The sequence below is a fragment of the Ranitomeya variabilis genome, chromosome 1 (genome assembly GCF_051348905.1).
Source record: "Ranitomeya variabilis isolate aRanVar5 chromosome 1, aRanVar5.hap1, whole genome shotgun sequence".
Lineage (NCBI taxonomy): Eukaryota > Metazoa > Chordata > Amphibia > Anura > Dendrobatidae > Ranitomeya > Ranitomeya variabilis.
The window spans coordinates 23,287,022-23,310,923 of NC_135232.1; the positions used below are offsets into that span (position 1 = coordinate 23,287,022).

The window sequence follows — 23,902 nt, forward strand, 5'->3', positions numbered from 1 at the left end:
GAAAAACTCTGAGAAATACTTTCCTGTGGGAACGAGTTAAGTCAGGTTTTTCAAGATTCTGGGGATTAGGATTCAGTATAAAATCCCAACCTGTACAATCTTTGGGGTAGCTCCAGTGACCCCACATCCCCTTACACTGGTAATCATGGTTTCCATTTCCAGAGGGATAAAACCTTCTCTTTGGTTTGGCTGATGTGGCTTCAGGACATCCCCTTTTCTGATCCTCAGCTTTCTCCAGTATCGAATCAAGCACATGACCAAAGTCAAGTCTTCCTCCAAAGGGAATGGAGCAGAGTTTAGCTTTGGAAACCGTACCCGTTGGCAGTTTTTTAACCCCCACAATCCTGTCATTGAGTTTGACAAGATGGCCGCCTGAGCTGCCATACGCATCGATTCTACCGGGGCCTCAGCAACAACCCTGTAGGTAACTTAAATTGAGTTTGTAACATATTTTCGCTGCATCAATCATGCAGCGTCTTACAGTTCCAGCAAAGTCCATGGGTTTCATAGAGATCTCAGACCGTCTGTGTTTTTTTAATGCAGTGTAAACGGACTTGTGATGCATTTCACATCCGCAACATGTCAATTTATCTTGTGAGTACGCCGAGTTTTATCTGCAGATTTTCCCCATAGACTTGTACTGGATGTGGAAAATCCACAGATAAAAAATACAGTTGAGAGACTATGTTCGGAATCAGTCGCCGAATCTGAATTTGTCATATTCGTGACAAATGTTTGTTTGACAATCTAATCTGAACATATTCAGTCACTTCTACTCCCATTGACTCCAATGACATTTGGCGAATATTGCAAATACAATATTCGCCGCCGATCGTAATCAGAACTGAATTTTGAAAAATTCCCTCAACTCTAGTGAAAAACACATGTAATCTGCACATGACTGTGTCAATAAAGTTTTGTCAAAGCCAAAAACTAGGAAGTATCAAAAACAAAAACAGATTAATGTAAAGAATGACAGCTTTATATACAACATGCCCAGTTCACAGATGGAGGCAGCCACAATGTAGGAGATTGGTCGGACACCGCCGCAGTCCCCAATACCCACCACAAATACGGCCGCCCCCGGGCACAGGAGCTCAGTCACTTACACACCGGCGAATAAAAATGGCAGCCTCCAGCGGCTGCAGAGAAAATAAATAAAATACTGATAAAACCCGAGATTTAATATTGTATTAACAATAATTATATTATCATCTATCTATATAATCGTCTAAGGGGTACTTCCATCTGTTTGTCTGTCTGTCTGTCTGTAATGGAAATCCTGCTTAGCGTGGCCGCGACCAATCAGCGACAGGCACAGTCCGGCCGCGAATTGGCCCCTCCCCACGTCCAGTCAGTTCCGTCCAGTCAGTTAGCGAGACTGCTACGTCATCTGGGTAATTTCGCAATGCATCGTTGGGAACAGAAGCTGCCGGCCGCATCGCAAGGAGCAGGAAAGCTGCGGAGGCGACGAAAGGTGAGCATATAACTATTTTTTATTTTAATTCTTTTTTTCACAGGGATATGGTGCCCACACTGCTATATACTACGTGGGCTGTGTTATATACTACGTGGCTGCTATATACTACGTGACTGCTATTACTATGTGGCTGTGCTATATACTACGTGGCTACTATATATGACATGGCTGTGGTATATACTACGTGGCTGCTATATAGTACGTCGCTGTGCTATATACTACGTGGCTGTGCAATATACTACGTGGCTGTGCAATATACTGCGTGGGCTGTGTTATATACTACATCGCTGTGCTATATACTACGTGGCTGTGCTATATACTACGTGGCTGCTATATAGTACGTGGCTGTGCTATATACTACGTGGCCGTCCGCGACCAATCAGTGATATTGCCGCGGGATTTAAACACCGCTGCGGTGATTAGTCGTGCCCTGCCAACTGCGACCAAACAGTGAAACGCAGTCCGGCAGCAAATTGGTGCGAGATTTCAACCACGCTTCTCTGATTGGTCGCGCCCAGCTGGCCGCGACCAATCAGCGATATTGGCGCGGAATTTAACCCCCACTTACAGCGCGAAGTACATACATACATATTCTAGAATACCCGATGCGTTAGAATCGGGCCGCCATCTAGTCCATATTGTAAATGACGACCTGTGACCTCACATATAACAGGAGCACATCATTATCAATTCACATTGTGCTGAAAGTGAATATTCAGCTAAAGACCCTCACCTGGGCAGTGATCTGTAGGGGTCTCCTCTTTACACCGCTGATCGCCCCTCACATTAGGGGTCTCCTCTTTACACTGCTGATCGCCCCTCACATTAGGGGTCTCCTCTTTACACCGCTGATCACCCCTCACATTAGGGGTCTCCTCTTCACACCGCTGATCGCCCCTCACATTAGGGGTCTCCTCTTCACACCGCTGATCGCCCCTCACATTAGGGGTCTCCTCTTCACACCGCTGATCGCCCTTCACATTAGGGGTCTCCTCTTCACACCGCTGATCGCCCCTCACATTAGGGGTCTCCTCTTCACACCGCTGATCGCCCCTCACATTAGGGGTCTCCTCATCACACCGCTGATCGCCACTCACATTAGGGGTCTCCTCTTTACACCGCTGATAGCCCCTAACATTAGGGGTCTCCTCGTCACACCGCTGATTTCCCCTCACATTAGGGGTCTCCTCTTTACACTGCTGATAGCCCCTAACATTAGGGGTCTCCTCTTCACACCGCTGATCGCTCCTCACATTAGGGGTCTCCCCTTTACACCGCTGATCTCTCCTCACATTTCTCTTTGGACCATTAATATTGTTCAGATCTTTGTCCAGATCCAAAACCTGCAAAACAAATATTGTAAAAGTCCCCGATGATACGAGAAGTCCCCGGGAATAATGGTGAGACGATCCGGACATGTGATGTCTGTGGTCAGCTGTGATCCTGCCGTCTCCACCGCTCTCATTACACAAGTATAAACCATATAATACTGGAGGAGAAAACAAGACTGAACACAGGGACGTCACAGCCGTCTACACATCATAGGGAGATCTCCACCTACCTGATGGTCCTGTGGAGGAGGAGGAGGAGCGGGACATCTCTCTGGGGTTGTCCTCTTACTGGAGAGAACTGAGGAGACACAGACAGGACTGACATCATTATTACATACAGAGAATTATAGGCCGCGTGTATTTAGTCCTGTCTATTACCTGGTGATGTGCGGGGCCGGTGCTCCTCCATCATCACCTCCTGGTACCGATCCTTGTGTCCTTCTAGATACTCCCACTCCTCCATGGAGAAATAGACAGTGACGTCCTGACACCTTATAGGAACCTGACACACACAATGATACCGTCATCACCCAGAATCCTCCAGTGCAGTCCTGTATAATGTCCCAGAATTCCCAGAAGTGTCACCTCTCCAGTCAGCAGTTCAATCATCTTGTGGGTGAGTTCTAGGATCTTCTTGGCATTGATGTCCTCATGTATCCAGGGGTGAGGTGGAGGCTCCGGGATTGGGCTCAGGGTTCCTCCCCGTCCTTTAGACACAGGGGCCTGACAGCGATCACTAGAAGTCTTCACTACTGTGTAATCCTGAGTGTGGAGACATTAATAATATCACTACAGACATCTCCAGAGCCTCTCACCTCTCCGGTCATATCCCGTTATTCCCATAGATAATGAGGTGATGTGATGACATCAGAGCCTCTCACCTCTCCGGTCATATCCCGTTATTCCCATAGATAATGACGTCATGTGATGACATCAGAGCCTCTCACCTCTCCGGTCATATCCCCTGTTATTCCCATAGATAATGAGGTCATGTGATGACACCAGAGCCTCTCACCTCTCCGGTCATATCCCCTGTTATTCCCATAGATAATGAGGTCATGTGATGACATCAGAACCTCTCACCTCTCCGTTCATATCCCATTATTCCCATAGATAATGACATTATGTGATGACATCAGAGCCTCTCACCTCTCCGGTCATATCCCGTTATTCCCATAGATAATGAGGTCGTGTGATGACATCAGATCCTCTCACCTCTCCGTTCATATCCCATTATTCCCATAGATAATGAGGTCATGTGATGACATCAGAGCCTCTCACCTCTCCGGTCATATCCCGTTATTCCCATAGATAATGAGGTCGTGTGATGACATCAGATCCTCTCACCTCTCCGTTCATATCCCATTATTCCCATAGATAATGAGGTCATGTGATGACATCAGAGCCTCTCACCTCTCCGGTCATATCCCGTTATTCCCATAGATAATGAGGTCATGTGATGACATCAGAGCCTCTCACCTCTCCGGTCATATCCCCTGTTATTCCCATAGATAATGAGGTCATGTGATGACATCAGAACCTCTCACCTCTCCGGTAAGATGGAAGATTATCTCCAGGGTGAGGTTTATTATCCTCTCTACCATTTTGTCTCTGTCCTTATTCATCCCTGGCACATTAATCCGGAAGATTCCCGCAGAGACGTTATCAGCAGAGGATCCTTTATTGTAGGAACCTGTAAGGAAAAAACAATGTAAACATCATAGTAAACAAAGGTAACATGTTTAACTCCTTCCCGACATGCGCCGTACTAGGACTGCTCTGCGGGAATTGCTTTCCCGCAAACAGCAGTACTAGTATGGCAGCACGATCGTCGGTGAGCGCCGCGGCGATCGCATGCGGGTGTCAGCTGTATGTGACAGCTGACACCCCGCTGCAATGCCCACGATCGATGCTAGCGCCGATCGTGGACATTTAACCCGTCTTATGTCTGATGCCGCTGTCAGTAGTGACAGCTGCATAGAGAACAATAGCGCAGGGAGGGGGCTCCCTGCGCACTCCCTCTGGAGCAACATGATGTGATCGCGGGGTCCTTCCGGGTCCTTCAGTGAGGAGGCTTATCAGCTCTTGCCGAGCAGGCGCAGGCAAGCCTCCTACACTGCCTGTCAGAACACTGCCTGTCAGATTGCTGATCTGACACAGTGCTATGCAAAGTCAGCGATCTGACATGATATAGTGATGTCCCAACCTGGGACAATGTTATAAAGTAACAAAAAAAAAATCAGAATGTGTAAAAATATTTTTTTTATAAATCCCCAAATACAGAAAAAAAATGTTTTTTTCCAATAAATCCATTTATGTAAATAATAATAAAAAAAAATAAATACACATACACTCACTGGCCACTTTATTAGGTACACCTGTCCAACTTCTTGTTAACACTTAATTTCTAATCAGCCAATCACATGGCGGCAACTCAGTGCATTTAGGCATGTAGACATGGTCAAGACAATCTCCTGCAGTTCAAACCGAGCATCAGTATGGGGAAGAAAGGTGATTTGAGTGCCTTTGAACGTGGCATGGTTGTTGGTGCCAGAAGGGCTGGTCTGAGTATTTCAGAAACTGCTGATCTACTGGGATTTTCACGCACAACCATCTCTAGGGTTTACAGAGAATGGTCCGAAAAAGAAAAAAAATCCAGTGAGCGGCAGTTCTGTGGGCGGAAATGCCTTGTTGATGCCAGAGGTCAGAGGAGAATGGGCAGACTGGTTCGAGCTGATAGAAAGGCAACAGTGACTCAAATCGCCACCCGTTACAACCAAGGTAGGCCTAAGAGCATCTCTGAACGCACAGTGCGTCGAACTTTGAGGCAGATGGGCTACAGCAGCAGAAGACCACACCGGGTACCACTCCTTTCAGCTAAGAACAGGAAACTGAGGCTACAATTTGTACAAGCTCATCGAAATTGGACAGTAGAAGATTGGAAAAACGTTGCTTGGTCTGATGAGTCTCGATTTCTGCTGCGACATTCGGATGGTAGGGTCAGAATTTGGCGTAAACAACATGAAAGCATGGATCCATCCTGCCTTGTATGGAGCATCTTTGGGATGTGCAGCCGACAAATCTGCGGCAACTGTGTGATGCCATCATGTCAATATGGACCAAAATCTCTGAGGAATGCTTCCAGCACCTTGTTGAATCTATGCCATGAAGAATTGAGGCAGTTCTGAAGGCAAAAGGGGGTCCAACCCGTTACTAGCATGGTGTACCTAATAAAGTGGCCGGTGAGTGTATTTGTTATCGTTGCGTCCGTAATGACCCACTCTATAAAACTGTCCCACTAGTTAACCCCCTTCAGTGAACACCGTAAAAAAAAAAAAAACAGACAAAAAACAATGCTTTATCATCATACCGCCGAACAAAAAGTGCAATAAAACGCGATCAAAAAGACAGATGTAAATAAAAATGGTACCGCTGAAAACGTCATCTTGTCCCACAAAAAACAAGCCGCCATACAGCGCCATCAGCAGAAAACTAAAAAGTTATAGCTCTCAGAATAAAGGGTTGAGAGGCAAAGCGCTGGAAGTTTTTGCTGACCTCCAACCAGACCTAGATGGGAACTATGAGGCCATAAAAGAGGCCCTGATCAAGAAATACAACCTAACACCAGAAGTGTATCGGAGAAAGTTCCGGAACCTACAACGTGGATCAACTGACAGCTATGCGGATGTTGTGAGCACCTTGAGGACCACGTTCCACCAATGGATCAGGGGACTTTCTGTTAACAGTTTTGAGGACTAAACGGATCTTATGGTCAAGGATCAATTTCTGCGCATGTGCCTCACGGATGTACGACAATTTGTGTGAGATCGGGAGCCACAAACTATGGATCAGGCTACAAAGATTGCAGACTGCTATGTGGCTAACAGGATGCCTGAGGTGCGGAAGCCATCGGGATTCAGCTAGAAGGGAGGTAAGCCAAACGGGGACCCTTCTCCCTCTGCTGGCAGATCAACAGTGCTGTCCAAGCCCAGCTCCTATAGGATCCCGGAGAATAGACATTCTCTAGGTGATGCACGCCGGTGCTTCTCCTGCAACAAAGTGGGACATGTTAGCGCTGTCTGCCCTGATAGGGAGAAACGCCCAACTACCACCACAAAGCCGTCTGTGTCCCCACCGTCTGTCCTCTTTGTAGCCGGCTCTGATGCGAGGGCTAATGAGAACTGTCAATCTGTCACTGTTGGCAATAAAGTCACCAATGGTCTCAGAGACACTGGGGCAGAGGTGACCCTGGTGCGTCCAGCAATGATAACCCCTGCCGATATCATACCAGGAAAGACTATGTCTATAACCGGGATTGGAGGGGTCAGCTCTGCTGTGCCCATGGCCTGTGTGTACCTGGACTGGGGAGCAGGGAAAGGATTGAGGGAAGTGGGAGCATCAGAGGCTATTCCCACCAATGTGTTGCTTGGCACATACCTGGGGAGGATGGTGTCCCACTATATTTCTCCCTTGCAAGTGCTACAGAGGAGTTGGGAGCAAGTGACCCACCTGAGATCCCGTGCGAGGAGGGAAAATGTACCAATGTACAGGTGTCACGATAATGTCAAAAATTTCATATTGTGAGTTTAGTTTCAGAAGGTTACATGGCTTTTCCAGGCACGCTGCGGGCCATTCTGACTCCCCCCCTCTTCTCACTCTGCCTGCTGCTATGTGTGCAATTCAAAACCCTCACTAGAATCACTGAAGTTTTATGGCTGTAGCTGCAGATACCAGACTCTGAAAAATACTCATCCCCCCTCCCACATGGTACTAGTTGAAACTGGTATAGCCATTTCCAAACTGCATGCATATCTATTGTTCTTTTAACGGGCTATATAGGGGCACCGACCCGGGCTAGGGATATAATAATTATATATTCTGGATGTCCATTGATAGGTCTATTACTCACTGAAAGCGCTAGCAGCTAAAAGCAACAAGTGCAAAGTGTGGATTTCTCAGTAAGCAGTTCACATAATTACTCCGTGTTCACACTTAAAAGAATGCCCCTGACGTGGAGAAAATCATGAGCTTGGTGTCATACTTATGCGAGGTTCACACAGCAAGTTATACATAAAAATAGTTAACATAGCTCTAAGTAAAGGGGAGGTGTCAGCCTCTAAGTGAGGTCACCACAGGGGGAGTGCCTGGGTTGGGGGCAAGAATAACTTAGTGAGACAGCATTCTTGGAGTGTCTTTGTGTCCGGGGGCTGGCTGTTATATAGATGTGACATGCATCTAGATGTGTGCATCCTACGAAGCCCACAGGCCAGCCATGATGATATGAAATGATCTGAACGCTATGTAAGTGTTTTTTTCAATTTTAATCCTTCTTTTATTTGTAATTGCATTGTACATATATTTGTCTTCTTTATAACATCTTTTTAATACTTTAAACACTGCGTACCTTTTTTAGAGTAAAATATACAATTTACTAGCTTGACTCTTCCTGCTCTATACGAACAATCACGTCCTCTGAGGTGAATTAAGCTACTGAATTGGGTTGGCTCCGAACCCGTTAATCCTTAGTAAATCGGAGCTGGTGGCAGCATACTTTGTTTTGTGCGTTTGGGAATCTCCTTATCGACCTGCGGCGTTGATAATTATTGTTCCTGCCTGAGTGGGAGTAGTTATATCGCCCTCGCTGCAGTGTGCCTAATAGCCAGTACATAGCAGGCAGTCTTGCTGGCGACTAATTACCCTAGGTGCAGTACCTGATCTGACCTGAGGGTAAAGGGGGGCGCCAGAGAGCTGCAAGTTCCAAACCGGAACTGGGAAGAGGGATATAGATAAATCCCCTTCAAAAGGAACCAGGGGTAACCAAACAACCCCGGTTTGTGACAAATTGGTGTGAGTAGTGGGGATGATAAAGGTATCCTCTCCAGGATCCCTGACATATTGTTGGGATCCGTGACATATTGGTGGCAGCACAATGGGATTCCTGATGTGTACGGTGGGATTCGTGACAACAGGACTGTACGTATGTGGCAGCTGTGACCAGGGAGTCAGGCTGCAGCTCAAACTCAACCTCAGGGATTAGAGGATGAGTCTCAGACAGAACTGCAAGAACAGTAGGACCATACTGTGGCCCTAGAGCCTCCTCACATGGCAGACCCACCATGGTCCCTGATAACCGACATTGAAGACTCAGCTTCAGACCAGGGCCTGGCAGTCACATTAGGCCAGGGGCTGCAGACTGACAGAGCTTCCAGGAGGCCCTGCGGACAGATGTCAGTCTGGAGAAGCTCAGATGTCTTGCAGACCGACCCCCTACTGCTTCTGACAAAGAGAGAATACTGGGACCAGGGCAGACTGTATAAAGAGACACTCCCCACGGATACAACAGAACCTTGGGACTGTGAAAAGCAGCTAGCCGTTCCTTATCTATTTAGGGAACAATTATTGAGAATTGCTCATGAAATTCCTCTTGCCGAACACCTTTGAATACAAAAGACTAAAGCTCGCCTGACACATAACTTCTATTGGCCCAAGATGGGGACATATATTGCCAATTACTGTCGATCATGTGTAGTTTGTCAGAGAGTTGGAAAGTCCGGGAATATACAGAAAGCTCCGTTGATACCACTGCCTATGATCAATGAGCCTTTCCAGCGAGTGGCTGTGGATATCATAGGGCTACTTGCAATCCCTAGCAGCTCTGGCAAAAAGTACATTCTCTCAGTGGTGGACTATGCTACACGATACCCGGAAGCTGTGGCACTGTCCTCCATCCAAGCAGACAAAGTGGCGGATGCTTTACTGGCTGTTTTCTCTCGTGTGGGTTTCCCCAGGAAAATGTTAACCGATCAGGGAACCGAATTCATGTCGAGTCTGATGGAAAGTCTCTGCTAGAAAATACAAGTACAGCATTTTGTGGCCAGTGCCTATCATCCCCAAACCAATGGACTCTGTGAGCGTTTTAACGGAACATTAAAACAGATGCTGAAAATACTGGTGGAGACCGAAGGGAAAGACTGGGAGCAGTACCTCCCCCATTTGTTTGTGTACAGAGAGGTACCCCAGGCGTCTACAGGATTCTCCCCCTTTGAACTGGTTTATGGGAGGAGGGTCAGGGGGCCACTTGATTTGATTAAGGACTGTTGGGAGGATGACCCCAAAACTACAGGAGTCTCAGTGGTTGAATATGTACTGCAGCTCAGAGAGAGAATGCAAAAACGGAGCAACCTGGCCCATGAGAACGTGACCCAGGCCCAAATCAACTATAAGGTCTGGTACGACCATAATGCCAGACTGAGGGCATACATGGAGGTGCAGAAAGTTTGGGTGTTGGTCCCTGTGTTACAGAATAAAGTACAGGTCGCATGGGAGGGACCATACACTGTACACAAGCGGCTAAATGATGTTAATTATGTGGTGACCCTAAATGAGCATGCAAAGCGTCAGAAAGTATTTCATGTAAATATGTTGAAGGCTCATCATGACAGGGAGACCTGTGTCTTACCTGCCTGTAGCCTGCCTGAAGAGGGGGAGGCTGATCTGTTACTAGATGTGGGGGTTGGGACTCTCTAACACCGGTACGTATTTCTCGCAATGCACACGCATGGTCCGTGTGTAATCCGATTTTTTCTCGCACCCATAGACTTGCATTAGCGAGTCTCGGCCGAGATACGCTGACAATCGCAGCATGCTGCGATTTTACTCGGTTCCTGAATACGGCGGAGAAAATATCGGATGACGGGAGCTACACCATAGATTAACATTGGGCCGAGTGCTATGCGATTTTTTTTATCGCATAGCACTCGTCCATATTACGGTCTAGTGTGACCCCGGCCTTAGCAGAAGACTTCATCCATTATAAGTTCATGCTCAAAACTTGTAAGTCTGCCCTTCATCTGGCCAAACAATCCTACTTCACCACCCTCATCACCTCACTATCCAACAACCCAAAACGACTTTTTGAAACCTTAAACTCACTCCTGAAACCTAAAGTACAGGCCCCCAAAACTAATCTCAGCGGTGAGGATCTGGCCACTTATTTCCTAGAAAAAATCAACCACATCCATCAGGATATCTCAGCGCAATCTCCTCAGTGCCTGGATCCCCTTCCCTGCCGCACCTCAAGCTCACTAGACATCTTTGAGCCTGTTTCAGAAGAAGTTTCCAAGCTCCTCACTTCTGCTCGGCCTACAACCTGCAACAGTGACCCCATTCCTTCACATATCCTGCAGTCTGTCTCACCAGTGGTCACCACTCACCTGACTAAAATATTTAACCTTTCTCTTTCTTCAGGTATCTTTCCCTCCTCATTTAAACATGCCATCTTAACCCCTTTACTTAAAAAGCCGTCCCTGGACCAGAACTGCACTGCTAACTACAGACCTGTCTCTAACCTTTCCTTCATCTCTAAACTCCTGGAACGCTTGGTCCACTCCCGTCTAATCCGCTATCTCTCGGATAACTCTCTTCTCGACCCCTTACAATCTGGTTTCCGCTCTTTACACTCCACTGAAACTGCCCTCACTAAAGTCTCTAATGATCTAATAACAGCTAAATCCGAAGGTCATTGCTCTCTGCTGATTCTCCTGGATCTCTCTGCGGCATTTGACACTGTGGATCACCAGCTCCTCCTCACTATGCTCCGCTCCATAGGCCTCAAGGACACAGCCCTCTCCTGGTTCTCCTCCTACCTCTCTGACCGCTCCTTCACTGTATCTTTTGCTGGCTCCTCTTCCTCTCCTCGTCCCCTTACTATCGGGGTTCCGCAGGACTCAGTCCTGGGCCCCCTCCTCTTCTCTCTATACACGGCCCCTATTGGACAAACAATCAGAAGATTTGGGTTCCAGCATCATCTCTATGCTGATGACACCCAGTTATACACTTCTTCCCCCGACATCACCCCTACCCTAATTCAAAATACCAAGGATTGTCTGTCTGCTGTCTCTATCATCATGTCCTCCCTCTATCTGAAACTAAATCTCTCCAAAACGGAACTTCTTGTGTTTCTCCTCTCTACTAACCTCACTCTACCCAACATCGAAATTACCCTGGACTCCGGCAGGGGTGGGGAACCTCGGCTCTCCAGCTGTTATAAAACTACAACTCCCAGCATGCCCTAGCAACTTGCAGCAGTTGAGGCATGCTGGGAATTGTAGTTCTCCCACAGCTGGAGGGCCAAGGTTCCTGACCCCTGCGGCCTGGAGGGTTCAACCATAACTCCTCTGCAGCATGCCCGCTGTCTTGGGGAGGAAGGCACAGGAGCCCTGAGGGGCCACACTGAGGCCATGTCATAGGGAGGAAGGTACAGAAGCCCTGAGGGGCCACACTGAGGCCATGTCATACAAAACAAATCATCTGCACTAATAGGAGGAGACAATACGTGCAGAGTCTGTTCTCCCCGTGTTTCCTCCCGGACTCCAGAGAATGATGGGGAATTAGAATGTGATAATGTCTGTACAGCGCTGAGGAATATGGTGGCGCCATATAAGCGAGTGACAGAAACACACAGCACCTACCTCCTCCTGCAGAGAGTCACCGCTATGTGCGGACAGGACCTGTGTGACGTCACCGTCATGTGATCAGTCACATGGGGAGGGGTCACATGATCAGGGGCGGAGCTCCAGATTTCCAGGACTCTGCTGTGCCAGATGATGTGACTCCTCCCCATGTAACTGATCACATGACGGTGACGTCACGCAGGTCCTGTCCGCACACGGCGGGGCCGCTCTGCAGGAGGAGGTGTGCTGCGCTCCTGGGGATATTAACCCTTTCTTGTCGCTCTGGTTCGGGTGGTGATTATGGGATGAGTTGTGTTTGTTTATTACATCTGATGTCACACGACCGGGGCGGTCAGGTCGGATACTTTCTTGCTGTTAGATAATAATGGGTACACGGCTGTGGGAGTGCGGGGGTTAACGCTGGTTCTTAGGCTGAGTTCACAATAGTCTTTTTTAAATGCTGACTTTTAGTTGAATTTGACAGTAACAGCGATGTCTCTGAGATTTCACCTGAGACTGTACTCTGAGGCGCTCACTGACTGGTGACTACTCCGAGGCGCTCACTGACTGTAGACTGTACTCTGAGGCGCTCACTGACTGTAGACTGTACTCTGAGGCGCTCACTGACTGGTGACTACTCCGAGGCGCTCACTGACTGTAGACTGTACTCTGAGGCGCTCACTGACTGTAGACTGTACTCTGAGGCGCTCACTGGCTGTAGACTGTACTCTGAGGCGCTCGCTGACTGGTGACTGTACTCTGAGGCGCTCACTGACTGGTGACTGTACTCTGAGGCGCTCACTGGCTGTAGACTGTACTCTGAGGCGCTCACTGACTGGTGACTGTACTCTGAGGCGCTCACTGACTGGTGACTGTACTCTGAGGCGCTCACTGACTGTAGACTGTACTCTGAGGCGCTCACTGACTGTAGGCTGTACTCTGAGGCGCTCACTGACTGGTGACTGTACTCTGAGGCGCTCCTTGACGACTGTACTCTGAGGCGCTCACTGACTGGTGACTGTACTCTGAGGCGCTCACTGACTGGTGACTGTACTCTGAGGCGCTCACTGACTGGTGACTGTACTCTGAGGCGCTCACTGACTGGTGACTGTACTCTGAGGCGCTCACTGACTGGTGACTGTACTCTGAGGCGCTCACTGACTGGTGACTGTACTCTGAGGCGCTCATTGACTGGTGACTGTACTCCGAGGCGCTCACTGACTGGTGACTGTACTCCGAGGCGCTCACTGACTGGTGACTGTACTCCGAGGCGCTCACTGACTGGTGACTGTACTCCGAGGCGCTCACTGACTGTAGACTGTACTCTGAGGCGCTCACTGACTGTAGACTGTACTCTGAGGCGCTCACTGACTGGTGACTGTACTCCGAGGCGCTCACTGACTGGTCACTGTACTCCGAGGCGCTCACTGACTGGTGACTGTACTCCGAGGCGCTCACTGACTGGTGACTGTACTCTGAGGCGCTCACTGACTGGTGACTGTACTCTGAGGCGCTCACTGACTGGTGACTGTACTCTGAGGCGCTCACTGACTGGTGACTGTACTCTGAGGCGCTCACTGACTGGTGACTGTACTCTGAGGCGCTCACTGACTGGTGACTGTACTCTGAGGCGCTCACTGACTGGTGACTGTACTCTGAGGCGCTCACTGACTGGTGACTGTACTCTGAGGCGCTCACTGACTGGTGACTGTACTCTGAGGCGCTCACTGACTGGTGACTGTACTCTGAGGCGCTCACTGACTGGTGACTGTACTCTGAGGCGCTCACTGACTGGTGACTACTCCGAGGCGCTCACTGACTGGTGACTGTACTCCGAGGCGCTCACTGACTGGTGACTGTACTCCGAGGCGCTCACTGACTGGTGACTGTACTCCGAGGCGCTCACTGACTGTAGACTGTACTCTGAGGCGCTCACTGACTGTAGACTGTACTCTGAGGCGCTCACTGACTGGTGACTGTACTCCGAGGCGCTCACTGACTGGTCACTGTACTCCGAGGCGCTCACTGACTGGTGACTGTACTCCGAGGCGCTCACTGACTGGTGACTGTACTCTGAGGCGCTCACTGACTGGTGACTGTACTCTGAGGCGCTCACTGACTGGTGACTGTACTCTGAGGCGCTCACTGACTGGTGACTGTACTCTGAGGCGCTCACTGACTGGTGACTGTACTCTGAGGCGCTCACTGACTGGTGACTGTACTCTGAGGCGCTCACTGACTGGTGACTGTACTCTGAGGCGCTCACTGACTGGTGACTGTACTCTGAGGCGCTCACTGACTGGTGACTGTACTCTGAGGCGCTCACTGACTGGTGACTGTACTCTGAGGCGCTCACTGACTGGTGACTGTACTCTGAGGCGCTCACTGACTGGTGACTACTCCGAGGCGCTCACTGACTGTAGACTGTACTCTGAGGCGCTCACTGGCTGGTGACTGTACTCTGAGGCGCTCGCTGACTGGTGACTGTACTCTGAGGCGCTCACTGACTGGTGACTGTACTCTGAGGCGCTCACTGACTGGTGACTGTACTCTGAGGCGCTCACTGACTGGTGACTGTACTCTGAGGCGCTCACTGACTGGTGACTGTACTCTGAGGCGCTCACTGACTGGTGACTGTACTCTGAGGCGCTCACTGACTGGTGACTGTACTCTGAGGCGCTCACTGACTGGTGACTGTACTCTGAGGCGCTCACTGACTGGTGACTGTACTCTGAGGCGCTCACTGACTGGTCACTGTACTCTGAGGCGCTCACTGACTGGTCACTGTACTCCGAGGCGCTCACTGACTGGTGACTGTACTCCGAGGCGCTCACTGACTGGTGACTGTACTCCGAGGCGCTCACTGACTGGTGACTGTACTCCGAGGCGCTCACTGACTGGTGACTGTACTCTGAGGCGCTCACTGACTGTAGACTGTACTCTGAGGCGCTCACTGACTGGTGACTACTCCGAGGCGCTCACTGACTGGTGACTGTACTCCGAGGCGCTCACTGACTGGTCACTGTACTCCGAGGCGCTCACTGACTGGAGACTGTACTCTGAGGCGCTCACTGACTGTAGACTGTACTCTGAGGCGCTCACTGACTGTAGGCTGTACTCTGAGGCGCTCACTGACTGGTGACTGTACTCTGAGGCGCTCACTGACGACTGTACTCTGAGGCGCTCACTGACTGGTGACTGTACTCTGAGGCGCTCACTGACTGGTGACTGTACTCTGAGGCGCTCACTGACTGGTGACTGTACTCTGAGGCGCTCACTGACTGGTGACTGTACTCTGAGGCGCTCACTGACTGGTGACTGTACTCTGAGGCGCTCACTGACTGGTGACTGTACTCTGAGGCGCTCACTGACTGGTGACTGTACTCTGAGGCGCTCACTGACTGGTGACTGTACTCTGAGGCGCTCACTGACTGGTGACTGTACTCTGAGGCGCTCACTGACTGGTGACTGTACTCTGAGGCGCTCACTGACTGGTGACTGTACTCCGAGGCGCTCACTGACTGGTGACTGTACTCCGAGGCGCTCACTGACTGGTGACTGTACTCCGAGGCGCTCACTGACTGGTGACTGTACTCCGAGGCGCTCACTGACTGGTGACTGTACTCTGAGGCGCTCACTGACTGTAGACTGTACTCTGAGGCGCTCACTGACTGGTGACTGTACTCCGAGGCGCTCACTGACTGGTGACTGTACTCCGAGGCGCTCACTGACTGGTCACTGTACTCCGAGGCGCTCACTGACTGGTGACTGTACTCCGAGGCGCTCACTGACTGTAGACTGTACTCTGAGGCGCTCACTGACTGTAGACTGTACTCTGAGGCGCTCACTGACTGTAGACTGTACTCCGAGGCGCTCACTGACTGACTGTACTCCGAGGCGCTCACTGACTGGTCACTGTACTCCGAGGCGCTCACTGACTGGTGACTGTACTCTGAGGCGCTCACTGACTGTAGACTGTACTCTGAGGCGCTCACTGACTGGTGACTGTACTCTGAGGCGCTCACTGACTGGTGACTGAGCTCTGAGGCGCTCACTGACTGGTGACTGTACTCCGAGGCGCTCACTGACTGGTGACTGTACTCCGAGGCGCTCATTGACTGGTGACTGTACTCCGAGGCGCTCACTGACTGGTGACTGTACTCCGAGGCGCTCACTGACTGGTGACTGTACTCCGAGGCGCTCACTGACTGGTGACTGTACTCCGAGGCGCTCACTGACTGTAGACTGTACTCTGAGGCGCTCACTGACTGTAGACTGTACTCTGAGGCGCTCACTGACTGGTGACTGTACTCCGAGGCGCTCACTGACTGGTCACTGTACTCCGAGGCGCTCACTGACTGGTGACTGTACTCCGAGGCGCTCACTGACTGGTGACTGTACTCCGAGGCGCTCACTGACTGGTGACTGTACTCTGAGGCGCTCACTGACTGGTGACTGTACTCTGAGGCGCTCACTGACTGGTGTCTGTACTCTGAGGCGCTCACTGACTGGTGACTGTACTCTGAGGCGCTCACTGACTGGTGACTGTACTCTGAGGCGCTCACTGACTGGTGACTGTACTCTGAGGCGCTCACTGACTGGTGACTGTACTCTGAGGCGCTCACTGACTGGTCACTGTACTCTGAGGCGCTCACTGACTGGTCACTGTACTCCGAGGCGCTCACTGACTGGTGACTGTACTCCGAGGCGCTCACTGACTGGTGACTGTACTCCGAGGCGCTCACTGACTGGTGACTGTACTCCGAGGCGCTCACTGACTGGTGACTGTACTCTGAGGCGCTCACTGACTGTAGACTGTACTCTGAGGCGCTCACTGACTGGTGACTGTACTCCGAGGCGCTCACTGACTGGTGACTGTACTCCGAGGCGCTCACTGACTGGTGACTGTACTCCGAGGCGCTCACTGACTGGTGACTGTACTCTGAGGCGCTCACTGACTGTAGACTGTACTCTGAGGCGCTCACTGACTGTAGGCTGTACTCTGAGGCGCTCACTGACTGGTGACTGTACTCTGAGGCGCTCACTGACTGTAGACTGTACTCTGAGGCGCTCACTGACTGTAGGCTGTACTCTGAGGCGCTCACTGACTGGTCACTGTACTCCGAGGCGCTCACTGACTGGTGACTGTACTCTGAGGCGCTCACTGACTGTAGACTGTACTCTGAGGCGCTCACTGACTGTAGGCTGTACTCTGAGGCGCTCACTGACTGGTGACTGTACTCTGAGGCGCTCACTGACTGTAGACTGTACTCTGAGGCGCTCACTGACTGTAGGCTGTACTCTGAGGCGCTCACTGACTGGTGACTGTACTCTGAGGCGCTCACTGACTGGTGACTGAGCTCTGAGGCGCTCACTGACTGGTGACTGTACTCCGAGGCGCTCACTGACTGGTGACTGTACTCCGAGGCGCTCATTGACTGGTGACTGTACTCCGAGGCGCTCACTGACTGGTGACTGTACTCCGAGGCGCTCACTGACTGGTGACTGTACTCCGAGGCGCTCACTGACTGGTGACTGTACTCCGAGGCGCTCACTGACTGTAGACTGTACTCTGAGGCGCTCACTGACTGTAGACTGTACTCTGAGGCGCTCACTGACTGGTGACTGTACTCCGAGGCGCTCACTGACTGGTCACTGTACTCCGAGGCGCTCACTGACTGGTGACTGTACTCCGAGGCGCTCACTGACTGGTGACTGTACTCTGAGGCGCTCACTGACTGGTGACTGTACTCCGAGGCGCTCACTGACTGGTGACTGTACTCTGAGGCGCTCACTGACTGTAGACTGTACTCTGAGGCGCTCACTGACTGTAGACTGTACTCTGAGGCGGACTGGTGACTGTACTCCGAGGCGCTCACTGACTGGTGACTGTACTCCGAGGCGCTCACTGACTGGTGACTGTACTCCGAGGCGCTCACTGACTGGTGACTGTACTCCGAGGCGCTCACTGACTGGTGACTGTACTCCGAGGCGCTCACTGACTGGTGACTGTAGTCCGAGGCGCTCACTGACTGGTGACTGTACTCTGAGGCGCTCACTGACTGGTGACTGTACTCCGAGGCGCTCACTGACTGGTGACTGTACTCCAAGGCGCTCACTGACTGTAGACTGTACTCCGAGGCGCTCACTGACTGGTGACTGTAGTCCGAGGCGCTCACTGACTGGTGACTGTACTCTGAGGCGCTCACTGACTGGTGACTGTACTCCGAGGCGCTCACTGACTGGTGACTGTACTCCGAGGCGCTCACTGACTGTAGACTGTACTCCGAGGCGCTCACTGACTGGTGACTGTACTCCGAGGCGCTCACTGACTGGTGACTGTACTCCGAGGCGCTCACTGACTGGTGACTGTACTCCAAGGCGCTCACTGACTGTAGACTGTACTCTGAGGCGCTCACTGACTGTAGACTGTACTCTGAGGCGCTCACTGACTGTAGACTGTACTCTGAGGCGCTCACTGACTGTAGACTGTACTCTGAGGCGCTCACTGACTGTAGACTGTACTCTGAGGCGCTCACTGACTGGTGACTGTACTCTGAGGCGCTCACTGACTGGTGACTGTACTCTGAGGCGCTCACTGACTGGTGACTGTACTCTGAGGCGCTCACTGACTGGTGACTGTACTCTGAGGCGCTCACTGACTGGTGACTGTACTCTGAGGCGCTCACTGACTGGTGACTGTACTCTGAGGCGCTCACTGACTGGTGACTGTACTCTGAGGCGCTCACTGACTGGTGACTGTACTCTGAGGCGCTCACTGACTGGTGACTGTACTCCGAGGCCCTCACTGACTGGTCACTGTACTCCGAGGCGCTCACTGACTGTAGACTGTACTCTGAGGCGCTCACTGACTGGTGACTGTACTCCGAGGCGCTCACTGACTGGTCACTGTACTCTGAGGCGCTCACTGACTGTAGACTGTACTCTGAGGCGCTCACTGACTGGTGACTGTACTCTGAGGCGCTCACTGACTGACTGGTGACTGTAGTCCGAGGTGCTCACTGACTGACTGGTGACTGTACTCTGAGGAGCTCTCTGACTGGTGACTGTACTCCGAGGAGCTCACTGGCTGGTGACTGTACTCCGAGGCGCTCACTGGCTGGTGACTGTACTCCGAGGCGCTCACTGTCTGGTGACTGTACTCCGAGGCGCTCACTGACTGTAGACTGTACTCTGAGGCGCTCACTGGCTTGTGACTGTACTCTGAGGCGCTCACTGACTGTTGACTGTACTCCGAGGCGCTCACTGACTGGTGACTGTACTCTGAGGTGCTCACTGACTGGTGACTGTACTCCGAGGCGCTCACTGTCTGGTGACTGTACTCTGAGGTGCTCACTGACTGGTGACTGTACTCCGAGGCGCTCACTGACTGGTGACTGTACTCTGAGGCGCTCACTGGCTGGTGACTGTACTCTGAGGTGCTCACTGACTGGTGACTGTACTCCGAGGCGCTCTCTGACTGGTGACTGTACTCCGAGGCGCTCACTGACTGGTGACTGTACTCCGAGGCGCTCTCTGACTGGTGACTGTACTCCGAGGCGCTCACTGACTGGTGACTGTACTCCGAGGCGCTCACTGACTGGTGACTGTACTCCGAGGCGCTCACTGACAGGTGACTGTACTCCGAGGCGCTCACTGACAGGTGACTGTACTCCGAGGCGCTCACTGACAGGTGACTGTACTCCGAGGCGCTCACTGACAGGTGACTGTACTCCGAGGCGCTCACTGACAGGCGACTGTACTCCGAGGCGCTCACTGACTGGTGACTGTACTCCGAGGCGCTCACTGACTGGTGACTGTAGTCCGAGGTGCTCACTGACTGACTGGTGACTGTAGTCCGAGGTGCTCACTGACTGACTGGTGACTGTACTCTGAGGTGCTTACTGACTGGTGACTGTACTCTGAGGTGCTCACTGACTGTACTCCGAGGCGCTCACTGACTGGCGACTGTACTCTGAGGTGCTCACTGACTGGTGACTGTACTCTGAGGTGCTCACTGACTTGTGACTGTACTCCGAGGCGCTCACTGACTGGTGACTGTAGTCCGAGGCGCTCACTAACTGACTGGTGACTGTACTCTGAGGTGCTTACTGACTGGTGACTGTACTCTGAGGTGCTCACTGACTGGTGACTGTACGCTGAGGCGCTCACTGGTGACTGTACTCCGAGGTGCTCACTGACTGGAGACTGTACTCTAAGGCGCTCACTGACTGTTGACTGTACTCTGAGGCGCTCACTGACTGGTGACTGTACTCCGAGGCGCTCACTGACTGGTGACTGTAGTCCGAGGCGCTCACTGACTGACTGGTGACTGTACTCTGAGGTGCTTACTGACTGGTGACTGTACTCTGAGGTGCTCACTGACTTGTGACTGTACTCTGAGGTGCTCACTGACTGTTGACTGTACTCTGAGGTACTCACTGACTGGTGACTGTACTCTGAGGCGCTCACTGACTGGTGACTGTACTCTGAGGTGCTCACTGACTGGTGACTGTACTCTGAGGCGCTCCCTGACTGGTGACTGTACTCCAAGGCGCTCACTGACTGACTGATGTCTGTACTCTGAGGCGCTCACTGACTGACTGTTGACTGTACTTTGAGGTTCTCACTGACTGGTGACTGTACTCTGAGGTACTCACTGACTGGTGACTGTACTCTGAGCTGCTCACTGACTGGTGACTGTACTCCGAGGCCTCACTGACTGGAGACTGTACTCTGAGGCGCTCACTGACTGGTGACTGTACTCTGAGGTGCTCACTGACTGGTGACTGTACTCTGAGGCGCTCACTGACTGGTGACTGTACTCTGAGGTGCTCACTGACTTGTGACTGTACTCTGAGGTGCTCACTGACTGTTGACTGTACTCTGAGGTACTCACTGACTGGTGACTGTACTCTGAGGCGCTCACTGACTGGTGACTGTACTCTGAGGTGCTCACTGACTGGTGACTGTACTCTGAGGCGCTCCCTGACTGGTGTCTGTACTCCGAGGTGCTCACTGACTGACTGATGACTGTACTCTGAGGCGCTCACTGACTGACTGTTGACTGTACTTTGAGGTTCTCACTGACTGGTGACTGTACTCTGAGGTACTCACTGACTGGTGACTGTACTCTGAGCTGCTCACTGACTGGTGACTGTACTCCGAGGCCTCACTGACTGGAGACTGTACTCTTAGGCGCTCACTGACTGGTGACTGTACTCTGAGGTGCTCACTGACTGGTGACTGTACTCTGAGGCGCTCACTGACTGGTGACTGTACTCTGAGGCGCTCACTGACTGGTGACTGTACTCCGAGGCGCTCACTGACTGGTGACTGTACTCTGAGGTGCTCACTGACTGGTGATTGTACTCTGAGCTGCTCACTGGTGACTGTACTCTGAGGCGCTCACCAACCGGTGACTGTACTCTGAGGCGCTCACTGACTGTGCTCTGAGGTAACATAGTTATTAAGGTTGAGGGAAAACTTTAAGTCCATCTAGTTCACCCCATAGCCTAACCTAACATGCCCTAACATGGTGATCCAGAGGAAGGCAAAAAAAAAAACCATGTGGCAAATAGTAAGCTCCACATTGGGGAAAAAAATTCCTTTCCGACTCCACATACGGCAATCAGACTAGTTCCCTGGATCAACACCCTATCAAGGAATCTAGTATATATAACTTGTAACATTATCTTTTACAAGAAAGCTATCCAGTCCCCTCTTAAATTTTAGTAATGAATCACTCATTACAACATCATACGGCAGAGAGTTCCATAGTCTCACTGCTCTTACAGTAAAGAATCCGCGTCTGTTATTATGCTTAAACCTTCTTTTACCCTTCACCAAGACAGCACCCCACATGAGAGAGAGGGATCCGCCCATAGGAACAGGAAACCTACAGAATAAAAGGAGGCTGTCCCCTCTCCTCCTCAGTTTAGGTTTCCTGTTCCTATAGGAATCCCTGCTTACCTACAGAAGAGGATCCCTGGGCCATGCACCCGCCTGCGTCGGTCTCTGAGGCTGCGGTTCTAGAAGCAGCGGCGGGGGAGCCCCTGTTTGCAGCCTCCCCCCTCGTCTGGTCAGCCACCATGGTCCGGGTCTGGTCAGCGCTGGTCCGCCCGGCTCCATGAGGACGCGCGCGCTCAGCGGCCGGCTTCTTATCCACAGCCGCCGCATGGTGAGGAGGAGCGGCGCGTCTAACCCGGAAGTAGCCGGAGCACTTCCGGGTTGGGACCGGGGAGGCAGGAGATTCGGCGCCAGATTTAAAAATGCAGCGCTAGCATCGGCCGGTGTGTGTGAGTATGGCTTCACCGGCCGACGAAGCGCACTTGCCTGCAACAGAGCAGCGTTCTCCCAGCAAGGAGACAAGCGCCAGGAGCAGCACTAAGAGTGGTGGTCGGCCTCCGGACAAACGATCTACCACCAAACAGAGAGATCACTTGTCAAAAAATCCGCCTCCAGAACCGGTACCTGTCAGCTTCACTGGGTGAGTTTTTAAAAGAGCCTCTTCCTATATGCTGATATGTTCCTCCTGTATCCCCTTCCTCTAGACTAAGAAAAAGACGCACAAGTCCAAGCACAAGGAATGTGCCTTATGTACGCAGCCCCCTTCCGGATTCTTATACCAAAAGGTTATGCTCAGAATGCATCATGCTAACCTTACTGCAGGAGAATATAATGACTCCGTCTGACGTTAGAGCCATAATCCGGGAAGAAATGCCGGACCGTAAAGCTGAAGCCTTACTTAAAAGAACATGGGAGGCTAACACAGGGGCATTCAGGCCAGCTATCTCTAGTACCTGCACCGCAAGGTCACTACTAGTGTGGATGGAACAGCTGGAGGAACAAATTAGAGGTAGAACTTCGAGAGAGTCAATCCTACCGAAAATCCTTCTAATAAAAGAATCGATAGCATTCCTGGCAGACGCCTCTGTGGATTCGCTACGCCTAGCAGCCAGATCTGCCGGCCTAGTAAACACAGCCCGGCGAGCACTCTGGTTAAAAAACTGCAAAGGGGACGCACAGGCAAAAGCAAAACTTTGTGCGATCCCCTGCCAGGGTGAGTTCCTTTTTGGGAAAACATTGGATAAGCACTTAAATAAAGCGGGAGAGCGAAAGAAGAGCTTCCCTAACCAATATCTTCCATCTTACAGGAGAGCCTTCAGAAGACTCCCCTTTACCAGAAACAAACCGTCTGAGACTCAAAAGGAGCGCTGGGAGACAAAGGATCCAAAACAAAAAGGTGCTCTGTTTAGCGGATCCTATAATACAAAGCGTAGCAAGTACCGCTAACCATGAAGTAGGCGGCAGATTAAGATTTTTCTTTTCTAAATGGGAGCAAATAACATCTAGCCATTGGATTCTGGACATTATTCAATACGGGTTAAAATTAGAGTTTGATAGAATCCCTTGGGATTCTTTTATAGTAACATCACCAAAAGGACGGGAACAACAAGAAGCTCTAGAAACAGAGATCCTATCTCTTCTATCTAAAAAAGTCTTGATAGAAGTTCCCCAGGATCAAAAAGGGAAGGGGTTCTATTCCCCTTTGTTTTTGATCAGTAAACCAGATGGTTCATTTAGAACCATCATAAATCTAAAAAAATTAAATTCTTTTTTGCGTAACCATACTTTTA

General features: G+C 51.1%; 2 protein-coding genes across 3 annotated transcripts in view; one reads left to right on the forward strand and one right to left on the reverse strand.

Annotated features, from left to right (window-relative positions):
• LOC143802525 (uncharacterized) overlaps nt 1–12,399 on the reverse strand; it is a 203,578-nt gene extending 191,179 nt beyond the window's left edge. Inside the window, exons 1-5 of one of the 2 annotated variants that reach the window (XM_077281333.1) lie at nt 12,282–12,399; nt 4,359–4,504; nt 3,397–3,573; nt 3,190–3,313; nt 3,042–3,109 (exon numbers count right to left, since the gene is read on the reverse strand). In XM_077281333.1, coding sequence (XP_077137448.1) covers nt 3,042–3,109; nt 3,190–3,313; nt 3,397–3,573; nt 4,359–4,436 — 447 coding nt within the window. In that variant the 5' untranslated portion in view covers nt 4,437–4,504; nt 12,282–12,399. The remainder of the gene's footprint in view (nt 1–3,041; nt 3,110–3,189; nt 3,314–3,396; nt 3,574–4,358; nt 4,505–12,281) is intronic. The other variant, XM_077281332.1, reaches the window with a different exon arrangement.
• A 32-nt stretch (nt 12,400–12,431) lies between these two features.
• Nucleotides 12,432–23,902, forward strand: part of LOC143793433 (uncharacterized) — a 59,122-nt gene continuing 47,651 nt past the window's right edge. Inside the window, exon 1 of the mRNA XM_077280393.1 lies at nt 12,432–12,504. The gene's annotated coding sequence lies outside the window, so the exon portion shown is untranslated. The remainder of the gene's footprint in view (nt 12,505–23,902) is intronic.